The sequence below is a fragment of the Lycium barbarum genome, chromosome 9 (genome assembly GCF_019175385.1).
Source record: "Lycium barbarum isolate Lr01 chromosome 9, ASM1917538v2, whole genome shotgun sequence".
Classification (NCBI taxonomy): domain Eukaryota; kingdom Viridiplantae; phylum Streptophyta; class Magnoliopsida; order Solanales; family Solanaceae; genus Lycium; species Lycium barbarum.
Window position 1 is genome coordinate 26,429,021 of NC_083345.1, and position 18,071 is coordinate 26,447,091.

The window sequence follows — 18,071 nt, forward strand, 5'->3', positions numbered from 1 at the left end:
GGTTTCTTCGAGCTTTTCTGATTATTGACTATGGATCAAATAATTTGACAAACTGAATATACCTTAAATAGCAGAACGAAAACTAGTTACTAGACACAATCCCTACGACCAAATGGCCCCAGGCCATGTAGGAGACCCAATTATTCATGTCAAGTCTGGATTTGGCCCTGCTCCATCATGTTGTAACAGACAGATATGGTAATGGAGTAATTTGGTGCTAGCTTTGTATAAGTTTTCCCCACCCTCTTCCCCGTCCTCCTTTTCTTCATTCGCCTTGTCCTTTTAACTCTGTTTTTTAATATAAATAGTAACTGGATACGTCCATTGCAGAATCTTAAAGATGCAGGGGTAACAATTGTATTGTATCCACTAATTTAAAATCCACGATCTGCTTCTGATTATGAAGCAGACAACTATCCTCAGCAATTACCTCTTATTGATGGCTGGCCATAACATCAGAACTTAAAACATGTTGACAAAAACCAAGATATCCTCCTCTGAATTGGTGGCTGGGTAAGAGCTTTCCAAATGACAAAACTTGTCGTAGGGGCATTCCTTCACTATGAAATACGGACTGTTAAATCTGAGAATGCTCCTTTTACTGCATCTGTTAGTCCATGGACAGAAAGCCCATGCGACAAAGTTTGCTGGTCCTCTCCTACATACACATTTGGAACCATCCAACCATAACATAAACGAGGAGTTGCTCAAACAAGATAGGAGTACTAGAAGAGATTCATTATACCCATGGAACAACATTGCCGTACAAGCAGAGGCAGGGAGAGCAAAGGAACGGATTTGGCTGCTAACATTGACCATACAAATGCAGTTTACGACTTAAAATACTTTGGCAACCCCTTATGTGAACGCACGTCCACAGAGCTATCACAACAACAAAACTCACAGGAAATAAATTTAGAAAAGCTCCAAAAGACTAGAGGATGCCATCTATAGCTAATTAAAGATTCAAACTAGGAGAACTTCTTTTTTATCTCTTAGCATGAAAAGATCTAATATGTGAAATTGTTTTTTTTGTTATAATTGATCAGAGTCCGCTGTGAAACTGAGGTAAAACATCATCCTGTACTCAGTACGATATATGAGTTGTTTCAACATGGAATGTAAAAGACCACGGGTAAACCAACCAGCAATTCCACCTAAATACCTAATGCATCCACCACCACTACTACTAATCATGATACAGCTAACTAAAAACAAAACTTTCTAAACAGCTGACGACTTCAGATCTCATGATTGTAAGCATGACTTGTCTTGAGCAGGATATCCATCAATAACCATAGCTGGATCCATAAATGGAACCATAATCCCCCGCAGATGGATGACCAGTGCCACCTGATGGTGAAGTATATACAGGACCTTGAGAATAAGGATTATAGCCTTGGGAAGGTGGTCCAGCCGCAGTGTTCTGCATTGAGCTGGTAGCATCAGCAATAGAATTCTGCACCATAAGAAGGTTGGTAAAAACGCAATGCATTTCTAAGAAATCTCAGTTGTAAGACTAATATTGCAAAGCTCATTTCTTTGCAGTTAAATGTAAATCCTACATTCACAAGTTACAGGTGACAATGGGGGCTTCTGGAAATGGTAGCAAAGATGATTTTGCTTGGAGATACAGAATCATAGATCCAGAGAAGCAATTTTTCATTTGATGCTTGGGTTTTTAGAACATTTTAATTTGTACATCAGTCATTTTATACTTCTGTATTCAACATATGCATTTTAGTATGCTCATATACACTGGAAGTGGACAAAAGTGCCTACATGATATCTACATTTATTAGAAATTTCAATTTTTTTTTTTTTTAACAATTTTTATGTATTTTCAGTTTTTGGTAATTTATGCTTATTATATTAGTTTGTAAATATTTATAGATTACAAATTGATGGGCACCCACCCCCCCCCCCCCCCCCCCCCCCCAAAACCCCAAATGTTAGGTAAAGCATCTCGCCTTGTGATCACACCTTTCAAACTGATCCCCCACCAGCAACACGGTACCACCTCCCTCTCTACTTCTGTACTCCAGTATGGCAAAAAAACTTTGCATCACCCTCCCCAGCACAGCTAGCCCTTCATTTCTCCAAGCCCAGAAACAGCACTACAACTGTCGGATTTCCAAAAGGTAAATTAAAGTTCAATAATTCAATTATCAGAATATTACCTGAATTAATTGCTGCGCTGTTTGCACTTGTGCTGCAGATCCAGTTATCTCCACAGTCATCTCACCAGGAACACCCCTTGTTTCCTGAACTGCAATAGACGCACCACTGGTCCGACGGACATAGCTAATATTTGAACCAGAGGTCCCGATAACAGCATCAGCATAGGACAAAGGAATTTGCATGTTTTGTGTGACCTTCAAAGAAAAAGGAGCATCAGATAACAGAATGTTGGAGTACAATATAAAAAGAATTGAAGGCCAAAAAGAGAAAGCAAGACTGCTGGCAACTTGATGGATCTATTCGGTAGTATCCTTAAAAGGCCACCAGACCCTTACCATGTGTAACATATACAGGCATGATGTATATGCCACCTCTACATGCACCTCTTTGGGTAATTAATTAATCAAGATCAGAGTCCAACTACCTGAATTATCTTTAAGTTCACAGAGAATGTATAAATTAGGTCGCTAGTTGCATTCAACAGATTGAATGTAGAAAAAGAGCACACCTTTGTAACCATAGATTGTTGTGTTTGCACATTTGTACCATAAGCTCCCATTGAAGCATCTCTACTATAAGGAGGGGGGCCCTGACGGGGCTGTTTTTCCAATGGTGGCATGTCTACCGGTGGAAAATAAGCATCGAACTGTCGTGGAGGCGGCATATACTGAGTGTTGTGCCCATAACCAGGTCCACCGCCAGCACTCCCAGGAAAACCGGATGGAGGAGGGGCCCATGACTGAGTAGGTCCAGGCGGAGGCATGTTCTGATTTGGTCGAGCATTTGGCATTTGCATCTGAGCAGACAAGAAAGACACAATTTCAAAAAGTAATACTAAGAAGGTCAAATTCTCCCAAAACCAGCCAGTAGACTTACTTGCATCTCAAATACTCCAATTACACTACGATCAACTAAAAATTTCCTGAGATGTGATGCAACCATTTCAACTGCTTTATGCACGCCGGCGGGCTCTCCTTGTATCTCAACAACACTATCATCAGGAAGAGCAAAAAGTGGAAGGTGCTCTGCAGAATCCAGTTGATGGGAATCAAACATATGATAACATTTCCAAAAGGAAAAAGGGATTTCAGAAGAGAAATTAGAATAACACACACACCACTTGACTTCACAACAAACACCACAGCATGTCAGTTTCTTGAGCTTTACCAAGTTCACGACATGGTCCTTTATTATTTATATAATTCAAGCAGCAAACAAGACAAAGGGAAACAAACCAAAGGGACTCAGAAACTTGAGCATTATTCTTCCTCAGAATAGTTACTTTGATTGTTCTTCTGCAGCTTTTTAATCTACTCTCCTATCTTTTGAACCCCCACCCCCAAAAAAAAAATCCAAGTTCCCAAAATTTCAGCATCTGGAATTATCCTTATCCCGGTTTTTGTTTATTTCAATAATGGCAAATGACACTTCACAATATTCTCTAGCATCACTAGTCAAATATAATTAATAAGATGGAGTATGTCTAAAAGAGTAAAAGCAATATATTTGCCATAAAATCTGAAGTTTATACACTCGTACCAGTGTTAACTTCACGTCCTTTTACGACCCAATGTACCCGCCTAAAGACAGCTCTAGATCTTAGTGGTTCACAAAAAGAGACAAGAAAAGGTGGGGAATCTCTACCAAGTCCTTTAGATGTTTAAAATACCGTGAAGTCCTTATAAGGAGGGGGGAAAGGTAGGGTTGGAAAAGATTTCCAAGATTTCCTTCGAGGAGTCCAAAAATAAATTGGATCATAGAAGCAAAGTTTATCAGTAGGAGATGGAAAAAGCGCAAAATTCTGGAAAGATGCCAGGAAGGAGCAAACTCCATTGATGGAAGTTTTTCCAGATTTGTTCATTCTATGGTAATAACCCAGAGAGCACAATAGATGAGATGTGCAGTGCACAGGGTTGGAACTTATCGTTCAGAAGATTGTTGAATGATTGGGAAGTGGAAAGGGTTGCCAACCTGTTAAGCAGCATTGGTGATTTCAGTGGCACCAACAATGATCCAGACACCCTGAGATGGAGGCATAACAGTGATGGAAAATTCTCAGTAAAAAGGGCTTACAAAAGGGAGGGCAATAGGCAGAATTGAGAGCAACCAAAGCTATGGAGAAGCATATGGAAGTGCCCAGCTCCAAATAAGGTGAAACGCTTCACATGGATGGTGAAAAGAAGGGCTTGTTTGACACATGAAGTTTTAAAGAGAAAAGGTGCCATCATAGTTTCAAGATGCTTCTTGTGCAATGAAACTGATGAGACTAACAAGCACCTACTTCTGCATTGCAAATTCACTGCACAATTGTGGTCCTTATTTCTCAACTTAACAAAGACTAATTGGTCTATGCCATGCTTAGCTGTTGGATGAAGAGGGGAGGCAGTAAGAGTCAGAAGAAATGGAGGAGGATAATACTACACTGCATTTGGTGGACAGTGTGGAGGGAGAGGAATGGGAGATGGTTTGAAGATAGATCCAATTCCATTCAGAGAGTTAAATGGAATTGTATAGTATCTTTCTACTTTTGGTATAAAGAAATAGGATTAGAAGATATAGATCGGTTTATAGATTTATTAAAATCCCTGTAAGTATTTCTATTTCCTTCTTTATGTTTCTGCTGTAACACTTTTTGAAGGTCCGGCATGTCCTTGATGCTGAGGAATACACAATTACCAGTTTCAAAAAAAAAAAAAAAAAAAAAAAAAAAAATTGCTACCAATGTTGTCTTCATAGAAATCCAACATGAACAAGCCTTTTAGTAAGTCCACAAGGCCTATCGAAAAATCTACAGCTTATTCACCAAAATCATACACCACATTAAGCAAACATGTCCTTTTTTTGTTTTTTGTCATAGTAACCTCACCACCCACCCCCAACAAAACCTCTCACACGGGGCCAAGCTGCGGGCTTTAAACACTTAGCTCCCTTAGTCACTATAACCACCAACCTCCTGGTTAGAGATGGAGGTCTTAGCTCCCTTGATGACTAAACTACCAACCTCCTAGTTGGGAATGGAGGGCCTTTCCCACAAAGCTACCCCTCTCATGTCATTTAAGCTAGGGTAAATAGCGGTTTTGGTCCCTGAATTATTACTTTATTATGATTTTAGTCCTTGTGTTATTGAACTAAGCGCATTAGACCTTCAATTAATATAAAGGTGTGATTTTGGTCCCTAATACTAACAGATGTTAAAAACTTAACAGAATCAATACCAAAACAACAAAATCACTGAAAAAGTCGACCAAACAGAGGAGATTTTTAGTGGGAGCATATCCATATTCAACCAATATTCAACTTAGATCTATTTTATCACCTCAGACCAAAACCACTTTTTATAATGAAGAACCAGAGATGGCGTCATACATATTATTCTCACGTAAAAGAATTCTAAAGCTAAGCAAAAGAAGTTAGAAGAACATAAATCATTAAAAAAGGAAGACAAATAATAAGAATTCTAATTACTATATATCTAGATCCTCTCACTTAATGGAATGCAAGGGATCATTGGAACTTGACAATCCGATCAAGAGCAAAAAAGTAATAACCCCGCCAGTATAATTAACAAAAGTCCAAGTGAGAATACTGCCTGCTACATTGCTGGATGCAAACTCAGTTACCCTCCGTTAATACAGGCAGGTCTGAGTTTTTTATGCTTGGCATATGAGTATGGAAACTGGCGAGTGAGGCGGCCAGTAAAATATTCACGGTGATCGTCTATGATTAAGATGTTTCATAGAACTGTTCAAGAAGTGACCAGAACTTTTACATGCCTCGGAAAACCAGTTCTGGTGATCATCACGTAGGGCTTAATTCTCCTTTTCATTCCTTTTTTTTTTAAAAAAACTTTTCCAGTATTTATTTTTTGATCTGTGATTCTGTTAATTATTAACATCTGTTAGTACTAGGGACCAAAATCACACCTTTATATTAATTGAAGGTCTAATGCCCTTAGTTAAATAACACAAGGACTAAAATCATAATAAAGTAATAATTCAGGGACCAAAAACACTATTTTCCCTTTAAGCTAACATATCTTTTCCTTGCAAAACAACTATAGTTTAGGATATCCCGTATATAACTTTTCAGCTAGCAAAATTTTCTTGGTTAGATTAAATCATTTCACCACTTTGGGCCATTTACAGCAAGCATAATCGAAATGGATAAGAAAAGTATTAATTCCATATGTTCTATTAACATATATCTGGAAACTCATTCGTAAAACCAGTGTTCTTACAGGCTCACTTGAAGTGAGCTGAAGCTCTCTGGACTAAGTGGAGAGCAGGTTTGTGCTTTGCCTCGCTTAAGCAATGATTGAGAGAAGGGACCAATACAAAAAAAAAAAAACACTAAATACAATTGTAACTTTGCTGGTTAAGAAAATTTACCGGTGATTAAGAATGGAAAACTATAAATTTAATATAAAAACTCAACTGCTAAATTTGAATTAGAAACTTAAAACTACATCTTTTCATCTTAACTAAAATTTCAAATAGTTTTCACACTTGACTAACATCATGTTTACGTCAAATATTCCAATTCTTTTATGAAAGACTTCATATTCTCTAGTTCCTTAGTCCACAATTAGTTTTTGTTTTCTCAGGAAATTTAGTTCTCTTTCTTATATTGCACATTATTTTCTACATGTGTGCCTCTCTAGTAAGCGCTTCACATTTAAAGTCCAGCAACAAGCCATGGCACTTTACTTCACTTTTCACTTTTGACAATGCTGGACTTAGCAGTAAATCCTTATTAGATGCTAAAGATTGTTTTCACCATTATAGAGATTAGAGACCTAGTTAACCAATGCGCACTTGCCCAGGTTAGGGGAGCTCATGTGAAACACATCCTTATCCTATATATACCAAGAATATGTGCAGTGCCAAATTTCTCTTCAAATACCCTATATCTTGACAGCATTACAAGGCAGTTAGGGACTGCAAATGACAAGACGGACTAACTTCTCAAGGAAACAACTTGAGACAAGGATATCTAAGTTAAAGAGAGAAGCACCTTCTCCAATTACTCGAATGGTGCAATGAGATGTGTCTTGAATAGTCTTAATAGTGCTACCCTGTTTCCCAATCAAGTTTCCAGCCTGTGAGGCTGCCACAAGTAGTCTGGTCGTGACTGGCCTCCCAGTGACTGGTGAAGCTCTAGCTGAATCAGTGTCTACATCAACAATCCGCTTGTGAACCTTCAAAAGACCATCCATAGCAGGCGGAATTGATAGGCTTGGATCTTCTTTCGCAGATATCATCACCTACAACAGAATAGAATTATCAATCCATGGGCAGCAAGATATAAGGAAATATGCGCTTAATCGACTTTTGCCAGAGCCCAATGACTGTTCACAATATGTTCACTTGTTCAGGGTTCAATCAGTATAATGCAGCATCAGTAAGTATAGTGTTGTGTTCTGGTATCATAATTCATAAGCAGAATAGACGTGCTAAAAACAAAGCTTCCACGAAAAACTGCCGAAATCAGGTGAAAGTATAGATCCCAATATGCCGGTTTTACAATTACATCCAGCTCGTTCTCCAACAAACTACCAAACAACCCATCCCTCTAAAAGGAAAATAAGAGATTCCTTGCAGCGAAAACTTTTTAACAGAGGACTTCTATTTTTGATGAAGTAAGACCGTTAAGACTGCACTAATCTGCAATTTATAAGTAGCCCTAAATCAAAAGCATTTTGATAGACCTTACAAAATAACAAGCATTTTGATAGGACACAGGCACTTTGCGCCAAGTGCATTTACACCTATAAACTAAGGAGTCTGAATTCCTATGGATATGCCCACTTACTAAAATGCCTATTTAAGCCTTTTAATACCATATGAATTGTTAAATATAGATCCAGTTGCTCAATTGTTTACTATTTAGCTAGGCACACCCACAGAAATATAAAAGCAAATTTTGGATAGTCTAAAAAAAAGCTGCTGCTATATTTCAGCCGACTTTTCATAGATTAAAAAGATGAATTCCACTCAGTTCTTTTTCTAAGCTTCGTGTTAAACTATATCCAGCACATAATCATCCATTTAATGATTTTTTATAGGTTCATTAGATGATTTTGATTGTTTCTCATGTGGAAGTTATGTCCTGCAGATTGTAGTTACATTTGTTAACTTCCTCTTTTATACAGTGCAACAGCTTCTGACAAGACACCAACCGACCAAGTTTCGAAGTTACCAGACATAGTGCAATGCTTCTTGGAACTGATAGTGGATAAAGGCAATTCTCAGGATTGTCAGAACAACTTTTCAGCACTTGTAATGCTCAATGCTGATGACTCCAGTCTGGATCTTGGTTCTTCTAGTATGAAGCTCACTTTCATTGAAATGTTTCCTTATATGGGCAGGAACCTGCACACACTCATTTTGGTTACTATGAGGTCATAGAAACTCTCACATCATTTTGGTTGTGTTAATGGCTTGTTTTTAACCCACTTTGAAGAAGTTAGTCATAGTTATGGTTCACTTGGTTGAATAATACTTAAAATTCTCTCATGGAGTGAAAGAAGTTAGTTCTCTTCTGAATTTAAAAAAGTTAAGTCATAATTACTGTTCAATCAGTGGTATATTAATCCACTTATTTCTACCAGCTCTCCCTCAAATTATTTTCTGTGATAGTTGATGCTACCATCAGCATTGATAATTACTGATTTTCTTTTTTCTACTGCTTTCCTTTACGTAGATTACATGTAAGATCAATCACTACTACACTGCTGTTAACACCATGTCAGTTGGCTGTAATCACTACTACACTGCTGTTAACCTCATTTCATTTGGCTTACAATAACATCTAGACACAAGGTAGGGCTGAGCCTAAAGGGATTCCATGAACCTCTAGTCTTTTCTTTTGGGTATGTGGGGCGGGTTGGCAAGTGAGGAACTTCTACTTCGTCCAGCGTAAATAATAATTGAGTCAAGTGAAAATATGCTTAAGGCAGATTTCTAGAACCATGAAACACCAATATCTAAAACCATTCCCCACAAGCAAGAATTTTTAATAAAAGAAGAATTCACCATAACCAAGCAGTACTAATAGATGTATGAACACTTGTAGGTCAACCTTAAGCTACTGCATTACAACCACTGAATTAACTGGTAGTTTGCCAGACTTAAAAAATAAGTAAATCCCTATCCTACATGCATGAAGGCAGAGGCGGATGGAGCACTATAACTTGGGGTTCAATTGAACCCCAAACTTTCGATGCGGGGTATAAATTTATGTGTAAAAATTTACTAAAATTACAATAAATAGTAGATATGAACCCATAACTTTAGAAATATAATGGTTTAGTGCTAAAAAAATTAGATGTTGAACCCCTAGAATTTAAATCATAGATCCACCTCTGCATGAAGGAAGGTGAAGCTCACACAAGGATGCCTATATTAACATGTGCAAGCCATAAAGAGAGTTCACGAACAGTAAGACAAATGGAGCATGTAGCTTTCTGCAGTAGCAACATCGTGAGGGAAATCATTTCACACCATTAGAGTGCATATATTTATATAAAAAACTCCCATAATATGTAGATGCTAAATAGTGTAAATGACAAAATCAATCAGCAACTCACAGCTCTTTCAGTGGTCCCAGGAGGACCATCAAGGACCTTAATGCGAGCTTTTGTCTCCTCACAGGTCTTCTTAATATACTCTCCTCTGCGACCAATGATACTACCAACCTTCTGAGCGGGAACTAACATCCTGAAAACGTTTTCTCCTGGCCAGCCCGGCCATTTTTTTTCTTCGCCAGCTCCTGTATCAATTGGAGTAACTTTTACTTCTTCAGAAGCATGTGTCTCCTCAGGTGCGGTATTCACGCCAAGAGTAGTATCTGACTCATGAATATTATCCATGTTCTGCACAGCATCTGTATCATGGACATGATCAGTGTCATGTACATGATCTGCCTCATGCACATGATCAGTGTCCTGCACGTGATCAGCTTCGTGCACATGATTGGTGTCCTGCACGTAATCAGATTCGTGCACATGATCAGCGCCTTCCATATTATCCTTGCCATTGACATTATCGTTGTCCTGAACACTGTTCATATTATCCAGGTTTTCTGTGCCATGCAAGTTACCCGTCTCAGGTTGCTCAAAATTTTCATCAGTCATTTTCTGGAAGAAAAAAACAAATAGACATTTACAAAAATATCCAGCTACAGCCAATTGGCTGAATGAACTATTGAACTCTGAAGGCCTCCTGCATTTCACCTGTGTAGAAGCTGGAACATAACAGTTTACCTTCATGAAGTTGGTACCGTAATGTTTTCCCAAAAAATAAGAAAAAAGATGGAAAACATGCAACAACAACAAACCCAGTATGATCCCACCCCACAGGTGGGGTCTGGGGAGGGTAGGATGTATGCAGACCTTACCCCTAACTTTGTGTGGTAGGGAGGAGATAGAAAGACATGCATCTTTTCTAATATAATTTCCGTAGTGATTTAGAAATTAAAACACTAGAACTAAAAAATGGCGAAAAAAGATAGAAAAACATGCATCCTTTCTAATATTATTTCCGTATAGATTTTCAAGAAATTAGAACATTAAAACTAAAAAACAGAGCGAAAAAAGGTGTGAACGTTTAGGAATAACACAAGATTAGACCCTGTAGGCTCGCATAAAGCATTGAGAATAACCAATAAGTTGAATTCCATGCTGGAATCACCAACCCCCAAAATCAAACAAAGAAAAAACAACCTTATCATACATGCATCACTGACCCCAAAAAATACTCAATCATGCACCTCGCCTTCTTGAGAGCAAAAACCATACTGAAGTTATAAGTCACAAAACCCCATACCTTCTAGCATATTACCCCTTATTTCTTTGATCAAAATTATCCTCTAGTACTAAGTCTAGAAAGCCCCCAAAGGCCAAGAAAGAATCCTAATGGAGTAATTTAGAGGAGAAGATTAGAGGGCTGGGTGCATTATCTACAGGAAAATGGACATTTCTCGTTACAAAAGAAACTGAGTGGGCGTTTGGACATAAAAATTGTGAAATTTGGAAAAGAGTAGTCACTTGTTTTCAAGTTGAAAATAGTACTCCCTCCGTGCATTCTTACTTGTCCCCTATACTAAAAATAGAAGTCCACTTTTACTTTTGTCTAGTTTAGAAAACCAAGACAGAATTTAACACATAGTTCCTAATTTATCCTTATTAATCACTTATCAAAGCGTTTCCCTAAACACTGCATTTATTATATTCAAAGGGTGATATAGTAAGATTATCATTCTAGTTTTTGCTCCTTAATAGGTGCGCCAAAGTCGATACATGACAAGTAAAAATGGACGCAGGGAGTATTTGGATGTTGGAGTTGTGTTTGAACATGAATATAAATTGGAGTTGTTTTCAATTTTGTGAGTGATTTGAAGTGAAAATTGTGAAAACATCTTTTTGGAGTTTTTCGAATTCCACAAAAATTGAAAACTATCCATGGCCAAACAGGCACTACTTCTTTACACAGTAAAATACAAAATCCTAACACCCTAAAAACATTGTACAAAAGACTCGTAGCATATTTACCAGAACCTTCTAGAACCATCTCTTTCTAAAACAAGCCTAAACCCTCCCACAAACAAGAAAATAGACAAAGAAATGCTTAAACAATCAGATATATATACATATGCACACTGAAAAATATGGTTAACATGACGTACTTACAGAAAACTGAAAGCTTGCAAAGTGCGAAGTGTGTAGAAAAGCGGGAGAAAGGAAGAATAACCAAAAATATGGGAATGAAAACGGACACTAGGTTTTATAATGTTATTTTTGGATAATTTATAATCTACTTCCTACACTTCTTCTATTTGTCATTTTGGTCTTTCAAATTGGAAGAAAATGACAAATATGATCTCTTATGTTTGGGTATTTTAAATCAGTCTCTGAAATATAGTTTTGGTCCTTTAATTTGCTAAAATTGAGCATTTTCGGATCGATCAAATATTTTAATAAAAGCTATCGGTTAGATTTGAGGGAAAAAGTTAGAAAGTAAGTTTAATAAAAGTTTCAACAAAGACTCATCAAATTCTAAAAAACTACAACACAAAAAACTGTACTACACTAAGTAGGCGTTTGGCCATGAAAACCAAAAAAAAAAAAATCACTTTATTTGGTATTTTGGAGTTGAAGATCGAATTGTGTTTGGTTATAGTTTGTGCAAAGAATATTTGGTTGTTTGAATGTATTGAAAGTGAAAAAAGTGGGAGAAAAAAAAGTGAAAAACAAGTTTTTGTTATTTTTCAAATTTCAATTACAACTTCAAGTTGTATTTGGAATTTTTATGGCCAAACACCATAAAGTGATCATGGACAAACGGGGCCTAAATATCATAAAAGCTGCACCAAACTCTAGAAAATAGATCACTTTTTAGTTATAACTGAGGTCAATTTAATACTTATGAATGTGATTTCAACCGCATTTTTAAGGACAATTTCTTGGCTAATTCTTTTTGTTTATTTTAGGAAGAGATAGATAGAATGATCGAGCAATATAAAATAGAAAATTTTAGATATTGTTGCAAATTGCAATGTATTAAGTAAGGCGTAAGCATTCACTTTGGAATTACAAAAGTTAATTAAGATAGTGTAGATCAATTTCTTTTTAAATATTAACAATATCAATGAGAAAAATGAACAGAGGATAGAAGCAACTTATCAGATTAACGTTGCGTCATGAAAGAAGTCACTGCCTTGAAAGTGATTTTGGCCAGACTGTGGTGCAAATCGTTTAGACCGGTCGCTTCTCAAGGTTCCACAACGCTCTCAAACACTTGCACTAATGGCTGAAAGTTTGGAGTTGTGCAAATATAGTTGTCCAGAAACTCGTGAAAAACAATATTTGAGAGAAAAAAAAATTGTAGTATCTGATATATATCCATTAAAAGAAAAGATGTAGATTTATATAGGTGAAGAAAATCAGGAGTTCCAATGGGTGTCAAAGAGGACTTAATGAGCCATTAACTCCGCTATTAAAGAGAATTCAAAACAGGAAGTTAATTCAATCATTAAAGGGAAATAGAAGAGTCAGTTACAAATATGAAATTATGACTCACTATATAAAATAAAGTCATAGTTAATGTCAAGAGAATGAATCCAGACACAGTAACCATTGCATTAACAATGTAAGAATTCTATAATAGAAATAAATAATTCCAACACTATTTGCACGCAATAACTAATTACATCATATATGAGATATAAATATTAAATATTTAGTTAACCCGTACTAAGTAGCTCAAATATCGGCTCCAGCAATAACTAATTAGATTATATAACAGATAAAATATTAAATATTTAGTTAACTCGTACTAATTTAGCTTAAAATTCGAGTTTATTTTTTATTTTTCTCTTTCTTTCAATATTAAAAAAACGTCAAAATGAGAAAATAGGGAGAGAGTCGGTATTCTGAAGAATTTCATCAAAGAAGAAAAGTTGCTCTTAGATTATTTTAATTTTTAAATCTTTTTACTGTGATTATTATGGATAAAATAATTTAAGAATATTTACAAAGTATCTTTCTACTCTCTCAGTCTTAAATTATGTGACTGTATTTGGACGGGTACAAAATTAAGAAATAATAAAGGCTTTTGAAATTTGTGGTGTAAAACAACCTATAGAAATGTGTATGCCTATTAATCATGTCATTAAGGGTAAAATGATAAACTTTATATAAAACGTGTCATTTTTTGTCGGACTAAAATAGAAAGAGCATCACATAAATTGAGACAGAAGATCGGGGTAATATTAATTCTACATTAATTATCTTCCAAAATGACCACAGAGTGTGGTACGAAAGCAGTGGCGGAGCCAGAAATTTGGTGAAGGATGTGCAATTTTCTTCTCACTTGTGTCAAGAGTGTGCAAATTTAAATATATACTCATAATAGCTAACATTTAACCTATGTATACCGCGTAATTTTCCGGCGAAGGGTCCTGACCACCCTTCGTCTAAGGTGGCTCCGCCCATGTACGAAAGCCCATGTACAAAAGATGGAATCCCTCCACCTTAATCTGAGGTATCGATTTTGAGTCTTGTGATTGAAATCCCTGATAGGCAACACTTTACACCTAATGGATACTACACAGTGCGAATAGGACGGAGTGCACAAATTAGGCCTGTGCACAAATCGGTTCAATTCGAATTTCCGAACCGATTCGAAATAATTCGGATAATTTAATTTGGATAATACAATTCGATTTCGATTTACAAATGCAATTGTAAAATATTACGGTTTAACGGTTCGGATACGGTTTGCTTCAATTATCAACCAAACCGATCCGAACAAACCGAATTTATATGCCACTAGTGACTAATATGACTAATTTGGTATATGTAATGTGGTGTTGGCGGATTTGTATGCTTGCATAAGTTGTCAAGCTCTTGTTTTGCTATTTATATGCTATTATGCTTGCAAGTTTATGGTTTTTTCTTGGTCAATGTCTTGGTTATAAGGCTGCAAGTTTAGGATCTCATTATTTTTTTGTTATGTTTACTCTAAAACTGAAATGAAATAGTTGCTTGTTTAAATTTCGAATAAACCGAACAAATCGATTTGTGTAACCGAACCGAAATAATAAAAAACGAATCAAATTGAACCTAGAATGGATCGAGTTTGGTTGAGACTTTTAGAAAGTCGAAATTTAAAATTTCAACTCGATGATGGCCAAAACCGAACCGAACCGATTCGTGCACAGGCCTAGCACAAATAGATGCTTGGATGACCGGTATTTAAAACATAGTCAAAAGTTAAAAAGTATTTAAATTTTAGCCATCTTGGGATCAAGCTTCAAACCCCAAGTATGGAGTTTCAAACTTGATCGTTCGAATATGAAGTTCAAACTATCAAAACCGAAGTTCATATCTCAAATCTTAAGAAGAATAAGAAGCATTCTTCTGGAGTTTCATTCTTCAGGATAGAACTTAACCGACACCTAATGCAGATTTTACTGCGAATCTTCAATTAGTTTGGCCAGTTAATTTCAGCCAATGAAATTAAGCAATCAAATCTACTGAAATCCTATAATGATATCTTTGTCAACCAACTTCTAACCAAAAGAGCTCTAACTTCACATTTTTACTTCCTGAACTCTATAGAATGTAGTTTATAAATTTGTCCTTCTCTGGGATCTTGATTGTTGTACTAATTAATAAATCTAAGTGGGCGTTTTGTCATGTGATTTGAAATCATGATATCATATTTTGATTTCAAATCAGCGTTTGTTTATGATTTTGCACAGAAATTTCAACTTCAACTTCATATGATCATGATTTCAAATTCCAAATTCTCCAAAAAATAGGATTTGAGATTCCAAATCATGATTTATTTTTTAAATGTAAAACTTGACCCATAAATTTATATTTTGTAAAAAAAATTCATAAGTTGGTGGATATATTTATATCCACCAACCATATTTACCAACCATTTATATCTCACTCTGATGGAATTTTGATCCTCCACATTCTTCTCTTGTAAGTAGGATTCGTCCCCTGAATCCTTTTTTTTTTTTTTTTTTGTGTGTGTGTCACTGCTCTCCAGCAACATAGTCATTAATTGTAAATAATCTCCTTTGGAGGTTTTGGTTTATGTCATCCTTCAAGTGTAATAATTTTGTTAAATATACAAGGTGGGGGCCAATGTCAAACCCCTCATTACCTCGGGTGTGTATAACCTGGGTGAATGGATTTAAGGGGGGAAAAACCATGTATATCTGATTGAAAAATGCATGCTCGATGTGAAGAGATTGCTGTATCATGTGGATGATTTTATTAAAGAGTAGTTACTGTTATACCCTATTTTAACCGGGGTCAAAATAGTTTATAACATTCCGATAATTCCGGGGTTATTTAAAGTTAGGAGTCGTCACCTAATTAATTATGGTGAATTAGGGCACCTAAGATTAATTAAAGTAATTATCTAAAGTTGATTTTATTCTAAAGTCTACGAAACCAAAAGATTCTAGGTACGGGTTCAACTAATCTAGAGGGAAGGTATTAGGCATCCTCTAAATTCCATTAATAATGATTAACCAACCGGGCTTACAATTAATTAGGCTAAGTATAATATTATAGAAAAGAAAATAGCTTTGTAAGTATTGCTAAAGTTATAAATAGATATATAAGAATGTTATTTAAAATAGGACTTGTAAGAAATAATAATATACATAAAAGAGTTTAGTCATAATAATATACATAAAAGAGTTTAGTCATGAACTGAAAGAGCGCGGGATATGTAATGTTTTAACATAGTTGAAAATAACTCAAAAGGGGAGGCCTTGCCTAATTTTGTTTTAAGAGTACGGACAAGATGGGATTTTTCTTTTTTCCTTTTTATTATGTTTACTAACTACGTCTAGCTAAAAAATGTACGTGATTGATTCAAGCTTGAAGAGTTGTTTATGAAATATATTTGAGTTCATGTTTATGTATTAGTAATACCTTAAGATTTCCGATATAGTAAAAATGAAACATAATTCAAAATATGTGTTCATGGCTTCACGCCCTTGAAAATCAATTGCTTTAATATAGATAAATATTATAGGTGCTATAGATAATATAAAAGAAGAAAATGGAACTATGGAATTAATTATTAGTTTCTCTTTTAAATTAACTACCCATAATACTAACCTACTAATTCTGCTAAGGTTCACCTAATCTAAAAAAATGAAATAAAGTGTTAGTCAAAACTGTCAAATACACAAACAAAATAGCCACGGAAATAATAAGTTTAAACGGGTTTGGCCCATTCTAGGGCTGTTGTGATCTGCTGCTGCTATTGGGCTTCGGCCCAATAATCTTTTTAGGTACTGCTTCGAATGGGCTGGACACGAGAAGAATATCTTGTTGGGCTTTTAGCCCAACACCGAATGCGGAGGAGGAAGAGTCCTTCGGACTCGTACACGGAGGTCATGCACAAAAAAAAAATGAAAAGAAAGGATTAATACACAATCAATAAATAAGGCTAAACATAATTAGATTAACATTGTCGCTGGTAATTGACAATAACAAGAATACGTAACTTGATGTGTTTCATAGGACATTTTAAACCTACTTTTACACGGCCAATGACTACAGTGAGGAGAGGTAGTTGTTCAAGTCTAATTTTGTCTCCAAGAAGTGACACCTAATTCAGCAGACAAACGAGGAGCAACAGACAAACTTAAAAAGGAATGTAACACAGCAACATAAAGGAACACTGCTGGTTTTAATTTCAAACATGCAGCTCAGTTGGATAAGAATATGGCATTTGACTTAATGACTGAAATCAATTCAAAGTGCCCAACATTCAGCAATATTCGGGCTAAAACTGCAGCAACAATCTGCCCTTAAAGGCCGCAGCGAATGGCCAGACCGCAACAGTCATTTGACTCAACAACAAGCATATTCCTCCAAACAATAAAAATAGAGTCGAACATAGAGGCGTACTTCACGGATTTGAGTCATATATGAACATACTAAGATCGCCAGAAATACCCAGGTACGTTTAAAAGATATCTAGCTTGATGGAAATATAAAACAACATCTAATCATCTTATTTCAATCGAATCAGACTCTATTTTTTTTAGACAACACAATGATGCTGAAAAATACACAAATTGGACTTCTAAATATAATCCTATCAGTAGCTAATGAAGTTTTGCTCCAGATTCATTCTAGGACTACAAACAGTAAAACTGATATCTTAAACAACCTTAGTCACATGCGAGCAATACAATTTACCATAAGATATTGAGCCACATTAATGAGCAAGGATTTGACCAAAATAGGATTTGAAGCTATTGCTATTGTATAACAGGAACTGACTCCTTAAACAGAATTGCAAAGAAATGCTACTATACAGAGTTTGAATTAAATGTACCCTAAACCA

At 35.9% G+C, this 18,071-nt stretch overlaps 1 protein-coding gene across 3 annotated transcripts; it reads right to left on the reverse strand.

The window, feature by feature from the left end:
* Positions 1–1,014: 1,014 nt before the first annotated feature.
* LOC132610665 (flowering locus K homology domain-like) lies at positions 1,015–12,001 on the reverse strand. Of its 3 annotated transcripts, none has more exons than XM_060324993.1 (7): positions 11,866–12,001; positions 9,770–10,318; positions 7,195–7,444; positions 3,058–3,206; positions 2,690–2,977; positions 2,181–2,375; positions 1,015–1,459 (listed from the first exon to the last, which is right to left on the reverse strand). In XM_060324993.1, exons 2-7 carry the CDS (start codon positions 10,313–10,315, stop codon positions 1,289–1,291), a joined length of 1,599 nt encoding a protein of 532 aa, XP_060180976.1. In that variant the 5' UTR covers positions 10,316–10,318; positions 11,866–12,001; the 3' UTR covers positions 1,015–1,288. The 3 variants fall into 3 exon arrangements, with proteins under 3 accessions (XP_060180976.1, XP_060180975.1, XP_060180974.1); XM_060324992.1 differs by having other exon boundaries at positions 11,870–11,994; XM_060324991.1 differs by lacking the exon at positions 11,866–12,001 and adding an exon at positions 10,415–11,755.
* Positions 12,002–18,071: the final 6,070 nt, after the last annotated feature.

Bases quoted from the DNA above. Each gene is read 5' to 3' on its own strand.
- LOC132610665 (XM_060324991.1), bottom strand. From the start codon at position 10,450: ATGAAGGTAAACTGTTATGTTCCAGCTTCTACACAG. The intron at 3,207-7,194 runs GTGCTTCTCTCT...TGGATTCTGCAG, and splicing joins CATTCGAGTAATTGGAGAAG to AGCACCTTCCACTTTTTGCT. The intron at 2,376-2,689 runs GTGTGCTCTTTT...TTTTCTTTGAAG, and splicing joins AACAATCTATGGTTACAAAG to GTCACACAAAACATGCAAAT.